Raw genomic sequence first — 14,688 nt, forward strand, 5'->3', positions numbered from 1 at the left:
ATAAATAGATATATTATTTATAATATGTAATATATCTATAAATTATATAATATAATAATATAATGAATTATAATTATATAATCTCTGGTGATTTATAAATACTGGTATTTGCTTAATAGCTACTGCACATAATCACTTCACAAAGCTTTATTTATTTATTTATTTATTTATAATTATATACATGTTATTTACTCTCTGTCTGTCTATCTGTCCGTGTAGAGATATTTTATAATAAAACATGTTCTGATATTAACACACTGGGTTTGTGTTTGGATTTCCAGATCCAGTAATATGAACTCTACCTCATCTCTATAAGTTACAGTGGTTATACCAGGGGTTGTAAACGAGCACATGTGTACTGAATCCAAAATCTATTTCTTTCAGACTCTCAAATGAATTAGTGTCATTGATCCCCATAATCCCCCCAAAATATTCTTACTGTCACAAAACTCCACACCAGAGATCACAAACTTTGTATTTGGCTCGCCAATGTGATATAAAGGGAGGAAAAAATCCACTTATTTAAACCTTTATTTATAAATTCATATCCATCATGTTTTGTTTTATATGTAAATATAATTAAAAAAACAGAGACTAGTTGAGAAAAGTAACGGAGTGTATTTAATTTAGATCCGTTTGGAAAATCGTTAAAGGATAATGAGATTAGAAACTTTTGGCTGTGCAGCTGAAAGCCTACGTAGCATTATAAAGCATTATACTATAAATGGTATCATTTCTATATTACTATTAATAAGTTTAATTGAACTGGAAAAATTGTGTTGAAAGTAAAAGTGCATTAGTTAAGATAAAAAAAGAATTGTGTTCCTTTTATGATGTATATCATATATATTTATTATGAAATTGTAAATAATGGAATCATGAAATCTTTTATTTGAATATTATACGGTTCGGTTATAATGCAAGTTTCACTTCAATCCATTCGATTTTTTCACAATTAAAAGAAATAAACACTTGAAATATATCTGTGTGTGTGTGATGAATTTATATAATATTCCAGTTTCCCCCTGTTTGTATTGAATTACTAAAATAAATAAACTTTTTTAAACAATATTCTAATTAATTAAAATAATTAATTAAAAAAGTTTGGACACACCTTCTCATTCAAAGAGTTTTCTTTATTTTCATGACTATGAAAATTGTAGATTCACACTGAAGGCATCAAAACTATGAATTAACACATGTGGAATTATATATGGAATTATATACATAACAAAAAAGTGTGAAACAACTGAAAAATATCATATTCTAGGTTCTTCAAAGTAGCCACCTTTTGCTTTGATTACTGCTTTGCACACTCTTGGCATTCTCTTGATGAGCTTCAAGAGGTAGTCACCTGAAATGGTCTTCCAACAGTCTTGAAGGAGTTCCCCGAGAGATGCTTGGCACTTGTTGGCCCTTTTGCCTTCACTCTGCGGTCCAGCTCACCCCTAAACCATCTCGATTGGGTTCAGGTCCAGTGACTGTGGAGGCCAGGTCATCTGGCGCAGCACCCCATCACTCTCCTTCTTGCTCAAATAGCCCTTGATGCCTTCAGTGTGACTCTACAATTTTCATAGTCATGAAAATAAAGAAAACTCTTTGAATGAGAAGGTGTGTCCAAACTTTTGGTCTGTACTGTACATATTTGCATATTTTGCATATTTATCTGCACTTGTCAATTTGCACTTCTGGTAGATGCTAAACTGCATGTGGTCGCTGTTTAACTGAACTATTCAGACATTATACACTAATATAAGAAATAATATACCGTATATAAGAAATATTCCTGTACAGCTGATTAAGTCCATTAATTAAATCCTCATTTTAAATGATTTGTAAATTTTTTTTCATTAAAAACAAACGTTCTGGTTGAGTTGAATTGGATGTCGACTGGGTATAATTACGAACGCATGCACAATTGTGTAATAACAATATAAATACAGTTCATTCCAACAGAAAATCACACGCTTGCAGTTTGAAAGGGGGTGAAATGTGATTTATTCATACTCGGTGTACATCTTGACAGTTTTAAAGAGGTCTCACAATAAAAGCAGTGCTGGTGGGTTTTTGTGCAGACTTACAAAAGCTACATAATGAAAAGAAGTCAATACACGAAATCAATGCTTTTATGTGTTCGGGCGATAAGGAGGAAGTCCACAGTCAGAACTCTACACTGAACCACTTCACTTAAATAATAAATAAGGACTTGAAGAAGGTTTTACTCTGAACAGTCAGTTCACGATACGATATTGGGATTTTAACACAAGGTGATTTTCTGAAATCTTCTGATAAATTTAGATCATAAAACAATAACATTGGCCGAGGTTTTACTTTATATCGGGTGCCTTTACTTTACGCGAACATCATCAGTTGAAGTCTCTCCACACTTTCGGGATACAGCACCTGTTATTACACATAAATAACAGGTCCTAATTCACAACAAAACCAACAATTGTCAAGAATTTTTGTCTTTAGAATATGAAGCCCCATGCAGGAGGGATCTCATTCTGGCATTTCTACACCCCATCCAGGCCCACACTTCCTGCCACCAGGACTCAGCGATGACATCACAGGAAACGGATCCCAGCTCCAAACTGTACGCCGTCGCATATCCTTTATAGGGAAAAAGGGATGGAATTGTTAGGCGCAAGACGAAACTAAAGCATGAAGGTGAAACGAGGTAAAATTGCGTTCAGGCAGTGAACTGAAAATTGCTTAAAATGCATCGTCAGCGAAAAAAGATCTACTAGAAAAGTCTAGAGGTACCCAATAAACGAAATTGTCTACGACTCTGATCATGAAGACACAGAAATCACATCATACAAGGTGGTATCAAAAAGACTAGTTTTCTAACATGCCAACAGGTGGCAGCACGAGGCTGCACGCACAGTCACAGGGAGCACCGAAACTCATAAGATACCACCTCGTATGAAATCTTTTTGTTTTTGCATTACATTTTTTGCTCCTTTACTCCTCGATACTTGTACGCTGTAAAGATTTGTAATAATACGATCATCTAAAACAGGAAAAACTCCCTCATGTTTTTAGTCAGGGTTGTTCCTGTCCGGTGTTGTGTTCTGTATGCGCGTGCCGGTACCTGTCTCCGCTCTGAACCCCCATGGGAACGCAGTAATTAAGTTCTAGCCTTGCGATGTTTCCCAACCGGAGGACGATTCCTGCGCCGTAGGACCAGCGAATGCATTCCGCTAATTTCTGCAGGTGCGCGTGTGGACCCTCCCCTAAACAACGGGAAACCCAAGAGACACAAAGGTGTGAATTAACGGAAGGAATGAAATATAAATCCAAACTTAATGCACTTCTGCCACACTGACCGTAGTTGAGGTTGCAGAGATTTCCAGCATTGAGGAAGAAGTGTGTTCTGAAGAGATCAGCGAAACCACCGCGGGAACGGCAAAACGGAAGAGGCGTGTACAAGTGGAGCCCCCCAGCCCAATATGCGTCTCCACCCAGGTAGTCACCTGAACAGGTAAAGAAACAAACAGAAGAGATTCTTATCATTCAGATTTTTTCTTCAACACGAAGCGTCTGAAGTGGAACTGACCTTCACTTTGCGGACCGATGCAGTACATGCCAAATCCTCTTAAGCTGGTTGGACCACCGAGGTAGAACCTTGACGTCAGAACACACAGCAACACACATCCATGAACCTTTTAGTCCAAAGTTAATTGCAATTCAGTGTTATTTAGAGCAGTTCTCAAACTGGGGGGCTGCAGCCCCCTGGATGTCCACTAGATGTCGCTAGAGGGCCGCATAAAAATTTTATAATTTAATTTTGAAAATTATTTCACCTGTATATCAGAATTGTCAACCTATGTAAACTATAATGAATATAAAAAAAAAAGAGAAATATAAAAAAATAATATTAACTTTTACGAAGCACACAACGCTGAAACATCACCAAAACCTCCGTTGATGTACTCATGTATTTTTAAAAAATGTAGAATTTTTAAACAATTTGTATATTCAACATGAAAGAAATAAGACTAGAAACAGAACTGACGTTCCACCATTGTACAATTTCAATAAGTTTTTGGTACAATCTGATTTAGAGAGCAAACACTGGTCTGGAGAGCTATTTATCATGGAACGACCCGCCCAGTTACCGGCAATCCGGCAATCAAAACCGTCCGTGTGGAAACAAAGCAAAGGTTTCGTTTGGTGTCCTGATGATTAACGTAAAACACCATAATTATTTTAAAACATTAAAAAAAATTTGCGATTAAGTTGTGATTAATCACGAAACTCACGACAATCAATGATTTGAATCGAATTAACAGCCCTAATATTAATTTTATATATATATATATATATATATATATATATATATATATATATATATATACACACATATACAGCACTAGAAATATTTTACAGTGCGTGAAATGCAAAATGACACGTACCTGTCTGCAATGGAGACGAGCTGATCCCCAATAGGAAGGACCATTCCTCCCCAGAGAGAAGCCGAAAGCACCTGAACCGAGCGGATACGTATTTTTAAATTTGATTTGCGAATCAAAAAAAAGAGTCAAATAAAAAAACGAATATGTCCAATAGTTTTTCTAACAAGATAGACTTACAGAGCCCCAGAGAAATGGTTTGTTTAACTGCAGCTCAAAGTCTTCTTTCAGGAAGCTTGTATCTCCTCCAGTGTATCCTGCAAGCTCCTGTAATTAGCATGAACATAACCAATAATCCTACTTCATTAACACGGCACAGAACATTTATACATGAGGCAAAGGTCGCGTTGAGATGTGGAAATATTTGATCACCTGGTTGATCCGCAGTAAGGCTCCTTTTCGTGGAAGGATGGCAGAGTTCCTGGTGTCGATCACCATCGTGTGCTTCAGTGGCGGAAAGACGTTTCAAAGATTTTCAGGAGAATTACAAAAAAAACACAACAACATTTGAATACATTTAGATTTGAGTCTAAAATTGATTCTGTGTCATAAGTCACACTCACATAATAATAATAAAACCATGCAGGATGCGGTTTTCTGAAATCCACACCCAATATGAACAAACCTATGCACCATGATGACTATGGTGCTAAAATTCCCCACACACACACACACACACACACCGAGAGAGCAGATTTAAGCGTGTGGCCGCTTTCCTCTCGCACGGCAAACGATGCACTGCGTGCGAGGCAGTTCAGCTCGCGCCACACACCCTCCCACTTCAGTGTGTGATCGGTCATCCACAGAGGGAACTGAGGGAGAGAAGAAAGAAGACTGCTTAAGGTATTAGACTATGGATCGGAACGTCATGAGTTCAAATCCCCGCGCCAGCAAGCTGCTGGATTTCTGAGCGAGGCCCTAAACCCCCTGACTGCTCAGTTGTAAATCGCTCTATATAATGGTGTCTGCCAAATAGGAAAAATTTTAATGTTCTTTATTTGTATAATAATCCACCAGTCAGGTCGTTACATTCCAAGTAATATCTCACATGTTTGCTTCAAATTAGAATGTGTTCAAATCTTTGCTCTATCCTGGAAAAAAATCATCATCCGGAATAAACACTATAATAGCTTAATCTGTACCCAATCTATTCGTTTTTGGAAAATTTGTAAAAAAAATGAAATTATTTTTTGGAGCTGTGAGGCACTAATACTTCCTTCTGCACCACTGAAACAGAGCCACGATACACCTAGAGGTCAATCGATTCATCGGTTTTGCCGATTAATCAGCACCGAACGGCCGATCGCTGGAACTAACACGAAAAATACATATGGATAGTTTTTCCGGGTTGTGCCCAAGAAAGTTCGCTGTCATTATACAGTGAGAGAGAGCGGCCCCTAGAGGCGAATCACTGATGTTAATTTATTACTCGTGTAATTATATTTAATAACACATTTCATTTACCACATTTTTATGACTGAGTACAGTTTTTATTATGTAATAAAGTTCAATACTATTTTACATGGAATATTCTGTTTGGTTTTATCCAGTATCCATAAAACCTTCCGGTTGATTAATCTCTTATCGGCGAGTACGATCCAACCCAAACATACGTTAAGTTCTGTGGAAACTCCTCTGTCCGTCTCCTTCAGTGAACTCCAGGGAAACTGACCAGTCACTTTGTAAAGGTTTAGTATGAAACTGCAAGAAAGAACATAAAAAGAATTTGGTTAAAAGGAACGTTTTCATGAGGCGACTTTGAACTTCTAGGGTCGTACTTGCGTTCGTAACAACCAGACTGGGGTTTGAAGAAAGACAAGCCGTATGATGTCTCTTTAGTCCCGTAAGAAAACTGGAAGGTGAGCTTCTCTCCACGGCCCAACATGTTAGGCAGCTTAATGCCAAGCACCTGGAACATATACACACCATCTTCATCTTCTCTTATTAAATACACACTTCCATTTTATTTGCTGCCAGACTGATCTTCAGTATATCTGCAATGTGCTCTCTCTCACCATGCTTCCCTCATTGTTTCCAACCATAGTGTTATAACTGCCAGTCAGCCTCTTCATCTCCGTCACCTCAAAGATCACATCCAGACCGTTAGGCAAGGCATCATCTCCTGAGAACCAGAGTACTTTCAAGATCAAGAACATAACATTTACACCACGAATTTGGTCCGAAGATGCTGTACCTTCCGAGACGTCAATAAGGACTTCCACCTCTTTGAAGATGCCCAAACGGAGCAGCTTCATCCGAGCTTCATGGGATTTCTTCATCACCTGCGAAACACACACACGACAATGTTAAATCATATCAATCCGCCGTGTCTCCACTTCATCTCTGCACTTACATCGATGAGATTCTTGGCACTGAAGACATCGGAGATCTCATAGCCCAGGTAGTCCTCTTTAGTTCTCCCCAAGCCTTCGATGCTGACGTGTTGCACCACAACCTAAAGAACCAGAAGAACTACTGAGACGCATTTCAGACCTCATAACCGAATAGAAGCTCTTCTCGGGTGAAGCAGGAGTCCAACCAGACCATGAATGTATATGTTTAAGGTAAACTTACATTTTTATTTTCCAAGACTTCCTTCTTGGGCTCTTGCTGAGCTTCTACCACTTCCAGGTCATCAGGGTGAATGCCCAGGTCTCGCCCATGCATTGGGACAGGATCCATACTCTACAGTTATACAGGACAAACACGTGCAAAAAATAAACGTGTCATCAGTTCAATTCAATGTGTATAACTGCATTAAATGCATGACAGATAAACTCATACACGTCCAACACAGGAGAACAGTTCAGTAGGTATGGGGCAGAAGAGGTCACACACTGATCTAAACCTGCTTTCACATGCATCCTTCACAAATTACACTTACCCTCGCGTGCACTGTCCCCATATCCACGTCCTATATGATAATATATTATATAATTCTATATATTCAATGCTGCAGGATAAAACGCTGTGATCCTGAGACACGGGATGTTGTTATTTAACAGCAGACACGACCCCTTCCCAGGGAGACGCCATGACACTGGCGCGCTGCACGTCTGCGCTCTGATTGGCCAAAGCGACAAAGTGGGCGGGGCTACGCCTAGTGCACCCGGAAGCGCAGGAGCTGGTTAGAAAACCGGTTTTAATCAAATGTCATTTAAATTAATCAATAAAATATATTACTCATTACAAAAACATTACAATATCATTACATTCAACACAAGTTTTAATCACAAGGACAGGTTTAGGCGTGCACAGGTCTATAGCGCCACTTAGGGACACATGTAGGAAACAGCATGTCATAAAATAAATCATAGGTATAATTGGGTTTATTCTATTCTATTTTACATTATTCTATTCTATTCCATTATATTATATTCTAATCTACTCTATTTTATTCTATTCTATTCTATCTATTCTATTCTATTCTATTCTATTCTATTCTATTCTGTTCTATTCTAATCTAATCTACTCTTCTATTCTATTCTGTTCTATTCTATTCTCTATTCTATTCTGTTCTCATTCTATTCTATCTATTCTAATCTACTCTTCTCTATTCTATTCTGTTCTAATCTATTCTATTCTGTTCTAATCTAATCTAATCTATTCTATTCTAATCTAATCTACTCTACTCTGTTCTATTCTATTCTATTCTATTCTATTCATTCTATTCTATTCTATTCTGTTCTATTCTATTCTGTTCTATTCTATTCTATTCTGTTTTATTCTAATCTAATCTACTCTGTTCTAATCTAATCTAATCTACTCTATTCTATTCTATTCTATTCTATTCTATTCTGTTCTATTCTGTTTTATTCTAATCTAATCTACTCTATTCTATTCTAATCTACTCTTCTATTCTATTCTCTATTCTATTCTATTCTATTCTATTCTATTCTAATCTAATCTAATCTATTCTATTCTCATTCTATTCTATTCTATTCTAATTCTATTCTATTCTAATCTACTCTTCTCTATTCTATTCTATTCTAATCTATTCTATTCTATTCTAATCTAATCTATTCTATTCTATTCTAATCTAATCTACTCTTCTCTGTTCTATTCTGTTCTATTCTAATCTAATCTCTATTCTATCTATTCTATTCTATTCTAATCTATTTTATTCTAATCTATTCTAATCTGTTCTGTTCTGTTCTATTCTATTCTATTCTATTCTGTTCTATTCTATCTGTTCTATTCTATTCTAATCTAATCTGCTCTATTCTAATCTAATCTACTCTACTCTATTCTATTCTATTCTGTTCTATTCTATTCTATTTTATTCTAATCTAATCTAATCTACTCTGTTCTATTCTAATCTACTCTTCTCTGTTCTATTCTATTCTATTCTTCTATTCTATTCATTCTGTTCTATTCTATCTTCTATTCTATTCTATTCTATTCTATTCTGTTCTGTTCTGTTCTATTCTGTTCTATTCTAATTCTATTCTATTCTATTCTATTCTGTTTTATTCTAATCTAATCTACTCTATTCTAATCTAATCTACTCTACTCTATTCTATTCTATTCTATTCTATTCTATTCTATTCTATTCTATTCTATTTTATTCTAATCTAATCTACTCTATTCTATTCTAATCTACTCTTCTCTCATTCTATTCTATTCTATTCTATTCTATTCTCTATTCTATCTATTCTATTCTCATTCTATTCTATTCTATTCTATTCTATTCTATTCTATTCTAATCTACTCTTCTCTATTCTATTCTATTCTATTCTATTCTATTCTACTCTTCTCTATTCTATTCTATTCTATTCTATTCTATTCTATTCTATTCTATTCTATTCTATTCTACTTTATTCTATTCTATATGTGTAACTTTGTGTATTCTTTGCACACCTGATAATAGTAATAATAATATACATTCTACTTGTTATCCTCCGTCTTCCACATTTTTACAAAAATACCTCATGCTAATGTCATATATGTACAGTATATTAGCATATACAGACACTTCTGCAAACACTTGTAAATAATAATTATTTTTTATTACTTTTTTATTACCTCATTATTACTTGCTCCAGGGCTGCTGTATCATCTCTGACCCCAGATTCCTAATAAGCATTTGGCAGATGCCAAAAATACCAGACTGACTTGCATTTTTATCTCATTTCTACAACTGAGCAGAAACTGGATTAAGGGCCTTGCTCAGGGGCACAGGTGTGGTAGATTGGTGTGAACCCATAACTTTTGGATCCAAAGTCCACTGCCTTAACCTCTAAACTACCACCTCCACCATCTAATCTGAAATATATATAGAACAGAATCAATATTTCAATGAAATAAATTTTCGCTCTGACCTCCCTTTCATCTCTCAGTTCTTCCACTCGCACTTTGGATGCTTATACAACTTGAGGGATTTTGTAGGATCAGAGTATTGATTAACCAATGACACCAAGCAGGTGTTAACAATCATCAGTTTCAAATGTAGGTGGAAACCCAGTCATAAAATGAAATAGAAAAAGCTGTGTATGAGTTTTAAACCTGGTGAGAAACAAGGTGAGGAACTCTGCTACTAAAGTGAGGTTGTGGAAGACAGTTTCCTATCCTTTATCAGGTCCTCCACCATGGCAAAGAAGACACAAGGAAGATCTACTGCATCAGCAAAGGTTTCTCCTGTGGATAAAGATGTACAAAGTACAAAGAAACAGGTGATGTTGAGGAGCACAGACGCAGAGTTCAGTCAAGGAAACTTAATGCAGTGGATAAAAGACACATCATGATTACTTCCCTCTGACATCTGAAAGATTTCCAGCAGTGCCATCAGCAAAGAACTGGTGCAAACCAGTGGGAATCCAGATATACCCAATTATTGTCTGGTAAAGTCTGGTCAGACGTGGTCTTCATGGAGGAATTGCTGCACAAAAACAAACCTCTGACATGAAAACAGAACCGGATTCTGAAAAATGGCAACAGGTAAAAAAAAGGAGGTGGTTTGTTTGTCAAAGGGCTGGACAGCGGTGCAATAATGGGAGTCTGGAGGCAACAGTGAAACATGGTGGAGGTTAGAGGTTGGCAAATGGAGTTGGAGATTTGGTCTGGATTATGAGCGTCCTGAATGCTGAGAAACACAGATCCGAGTGTTGCATGGACAATTTTCCTCCTTAACAACAACTGATACTGTATTAAACATCTTCTCATGTCCATAACCTCATATTTGTCATGAAAGAACAGCTGTACACACTTTCAGCATTCGGACAGTTCCTGTCTCCAAACATTCAGCTGAAATACTTTCCAAAGGTATCCATCACTTTCAAATTTCATTCTGACTTTGTGATCCAGTTCATCCCAGAGCAGTTAACCAGGATGTAGGTGCGGTGACTGGGCAGGTCGTTTCCATGATAGACATCACTCCAGACGTCTGTCTGCTCTCTAAATAACACTTAAAGAACTCAGACGTGCGCTTCGTCTCATCGTCTTGTTGTACAGTGAAGTCGATTCCAATGAGACGGAACTGCATGGTGCTAAAGTATGGAATGGGAGACATGTTGGTTCAGGATTCCTTTCACTTTCTAGAATCTTCACTGCTCCAAAACAACTCCAAACCATTAACCTTCACCCTCCATGTGTGAGTGTGGGGGTGAGGGAGTCTACTCACATCTTCTCTCCAGTTCTCCTTCTTACACAAGTTCTTCTTTTAGAGACAAAAATGTCCCATTTGGACTCCAGAGAATTTTTATCCACTCGTTCACTCTCACATTACTGTGTGTTTTTGACTTTTTATTTTTGAGTTTGTTGAATAAAAACTTTATTTATAAAATGATATGAAGGAAAGATGTGCTTGATTTCACTTCCCCACTGTGTTTCTGAGGTTTGTTGTCCACATGATCACCAGTTTGGCCAGCAGAGGGAAATATCATCTCTGTAATCACATGGACAGACCACCACATCCTCCAGGAACACAGACCTTTTACTACACCGTCTATTTACCTCGAGCCTGTGAGGAACTTATTAACTCCATTGCATGATGTAGAAGAGACTTAATAGTTTAAGTCTTAATTGATTAATTAATTAATTTTTTGTTGTGAATGAAGTATATAAGTGACTATAACTATAACTTTATGATATGCAGTAGAGCAGTGTGCGGATTTGGAAGATGCGTTTCTCTCTCTCTCTCTCTCTCTCTCTCTCTCTCCCTCTCTCCCTCTACACGTCCAGCCTCCTCCTCAAACGCGTGCAAGCCAATGAGAGTCTGTCCTACTCTCTCTCTCTCTCTCTCTCTCTCTCTCTCCTGATCGTTCCTCTCATCACAGAAGCTCGCATCTCTGACTAACTGCGCTCAATCCCAGATCTCGCCATGGCAAGTGCGCGCGTTCCTCGGCTCCTCTCTTTGCTTTGTGTCCTCATCACCACTTGCTCTGTAAAGGGAAATGTCGGAACAGCAGGTCAGTCCTCTTTAATCTTACCATCATCTTTATTTCTCCACTCGGATCTTTCATGCAATCGCACTGGCAAAACTTTTAACTCCATTTCAACTCCTTATCTCTAGATACTTAATTCACACACACACACACACACACACACACACACACACACACACACACACACACACACACACACACACACACATCCAGATCGTGTGATTGCGACAATTGTGATTGCGGTGTAATTTTGTGGAAATGCTCAGTGCTGAATAATCTGATCCGCTGATGACCCTGGTGTGACTTATGGAAACACGCGTGTGCGCAATAATAATAATAATAATAATAATAATAATAATAATAATAATAATAATAATAATAATAAAATAAATTAAAAAAATATAATATTATTTTTAAAAAGTGTTTTAAAATTAGTTTTGTGACTGGAAAGCAAAAGGCTACATGATGTGTTTTAAGAGGTCCATCTGGTTCAGAGCTTGTAAAGGGTGTTGATCCTCTGACTTATCGACCTCTGACTGATCCCCTGAAGAACCTTCACTGATCTCCTGATCGACCTCTTACTGATCCCCTGAAGACCCCTGACTGATCCCCTGAAGACCCCTCACTGATCTCCTGATTGACCTCTTACTGATCCCTTGAAGACCCCTCACTGATCCCCTGAAGACCCCTCACTGATCACTGATCTCCTGATTGACCTCTTACTGATCCCCTGAAGACCCATCACTGATCTCTTGATCGACCTCTGACTGATCTCCTGATCAACCCCTCACTGATCCCCTCAAGACCCCTCACTGATTTCCTGATCAACCTCTCACCGATCCCCTCAAGACCCCTCACTGATCTCCTGATTGACCCCTCACTGATCCCCCGAAACCCCTCACTGATCTCCTGATCGACCTCTCACTGATCTCCTGATCAACCCCTCACTGATCCCCTCAAGACCCCTCACTGATCTCCTGATCAACCCCTCACTGATCTCCTGATCGACATCTCACTGATCTCCTGATCAACCCCTTACTGATCCCCTCAGAACCCCTCACTGATCTCCTGATCGACCTCTCACCAATCCCCTCAAGACCCCTCACTGATCTCCTGATCGACCTCTCACTGATCTCCTGATCAACCCCTCACTGATCCCCTCAAGACCCCTCACTGATCTCCTGATCAACCCCTCACTGATCCCTTCAAGACCCCTCACTGATCTCCTGATCGACCTCTCACTGATCCCCTGAAGACCCCTCACTGATCTCCTGATCAACCCCTCACTGATCCCCTCAAGACTCCTCACTTATCTCCTGATCGACCTCTCACTGATCCCCTGAAGACCCCTCACTGATCTCCTGATCAACCCCTCACTGATCCCCTCAAGACTCCTCACTGATCTCCTGATCGACCTCTCACTGATCCCCTGAAGACCCCTCACTGATCTCCTGATCAACCCCTCACTGATCCCCTCAGGACCCCTCACTGATCTCCTGATCAACCCCTCACTGATCCCCTAAAGACCCCTCACTGATCTCCTTATCGACTTGGCACTCACTGGCATCGACATCATCGACAGCTTCTGCAAAAACACAGTGGCTTGCGGTAATAGCAAATCAGTCAATACCTGAGTATGAATAGACCCTAGTGTGTGTGTGTGTGTGTGTGTGTGTGTGTGTGTGTGTGTGTGTGTGTGTGTGTGTGTTTGAAGTGAATGGGATTTTATAATAATAATAATAATAATAATAATAATAATAATAACAAAAATGGTATGTGTGTGTGTATATATATATATATATATATACACATACAATTATTGTTATTATTATTATCATCATTGTTGTTGTTTTCATTATAAACATATTTTTTATTTAATATTTGTTAAAATGTTTATTTGTATTTATGATATAAATGTAGGTATTTATTTATATACTTATATATTTAGAAATCCATTTAAAAATTAATTCAGTGTTTATTTCCATTAAATATTTTTTTAATTAAATGAAAATACAATTTTTTTAGGCGTTTACTTAAAAAAATAGTATTATAGTATTATACTCTAATATTTTAAAATATTTATAAAATAAACATTAATTTTAAATGTATTTACATTTTTCCAATACCAACGCTACACTTTAAAGTAATTCTATTTATTTGCCTACAGGTTAAAATTTATATATTTTATAATGATATATTTGTATAAATACTAAACTCTACACTTAATTTAAATTAATTTATTTTATTTGCTTACAGTTTAACATTTGTTTAGAATTCATTTACAGTTTATTTACCAACATGTGCGCATCCTACCAAAAACTTGTGATTCTATAATTTAAAGCTCACGAATACCTTATGACGTATCAGCAGACGTCCTCTAATAAAAAAAATACTTTTACTCATGAGACGTAACTGCATTTGTGTTCAGGAGAATGTTTACATGTTGGGATTAATGTAATTAAAGATGGTGTAGTGATTTTCAAACGAAATGGATGGGAAGAAATGTAAAAAATTGAACGATGTATAACATGCAATAGACGGTTGTTCCATGCAGGGTGTTTTCCCACATTGTGTGTAGTTTTCCCAGGATAGGGCTTTGGATTGAATGGGTTGAATGAATGGAAAGACCTTCTGTTCTTTTCTGGGATCAATGATCAGTTACTTTGCTGCAGTCATGGACTAATAATGTTAGTGAAATGGATGAGTGGATGAATGGATGTCTCATCCATCCATCCATCCATCCATCCATCCATCTATAATCCATCCATCCATCCATCCATCCATCCATCCATCTATCCATCCATCCATCCATCCATCCATCCATCCATCTATCCATCCATCCATCTATAATCCATCCATCCATCCATCCATCTATCCATCCATCCATC

The 14,688-nt window shown here is 37.6% G+C and overlaps 2 protein-coding genes across 5 annotated transcripts in view; one reads left to right on the forward strand and one right to left on the reverse strand.

Moving 5' to 3' along the window:
• Window positions 1–1,974: 1,974 nt before the first annotated feature.
• Window positions 1,975–7,469, reverse strand: samm50l (sorting and assembly machinery component 50 homolog, like). Its single transcript, XM_046872454.1, has 15 exons — window positions 7,303–7,469; window positions 6,993–7,103; window positions 6,772–6,873; window positions 6,613–6,700; window positions 6,434–6,540; window positions 6,197–6,327; window positions 6,032–6,119; window positions 5,102–5,230; window positions 4,791–4,862; window positions 4,599–4,685; window positions 4,422–4,492; window positions 3,563–3,630; window positions 3,333–3,479; window positions 3,098–3,239; window positions 1,975–2,613 (listed from the first exon to the last, which is right to left on the reverse strand). Exons 1-15 carry the CDS (start codon window positions 7,321–7,323, stop codon window positions 2,568–2,570), a joined length of 1,410 nt encoding a protein of 469 aa, XP_046728410.1. The 5' UTR covers window positions 7,324–7,469; the 3' UTR covers window positions 1,975–2,567.
• Window positions 7,470–11,679: 4,210 nt separating this feature from the next.
• scube1 (signal peptide, CUB domain, EGF-like 1) overlaps window positions 11,680–14,688 on the forward strand; it is an 89,659-nt gene continuing 86,650 nt past the window's right edge. For all 4 annotated transcript variants that reach the window (XM_046873016.1, XM_046873017.1, XM_046873018.1 and 1 more), the window contains exon 1: window positions 11,680–11,824. In XM_046873016.1, coding sequence (XP_046728972.1) covers window positions 11,737–11,824 — 88 coding nt within the window. In that variant the 5' untranslated portion in view covers window positions 11,680–11,736. The remainder of the gene's footprint in view (window positions 11,825–14,688) is intronic.

The sequence above is a fragment of the Silurus meridionalis genome, chromosome 18 (genome assembly GCF_014805685.1).
Source record: "Silurus meridionalis isolate SWU-2019-XX chromosome 18, ASM1480568v1, whole genome shotgun sequence".
Classification (NCBI taxonomy): Eukaryota; Metazoa; Chordata; class Actinopteri; order Siluriformes; family Siluridae; genus Silurus; species Silurus meridionalis.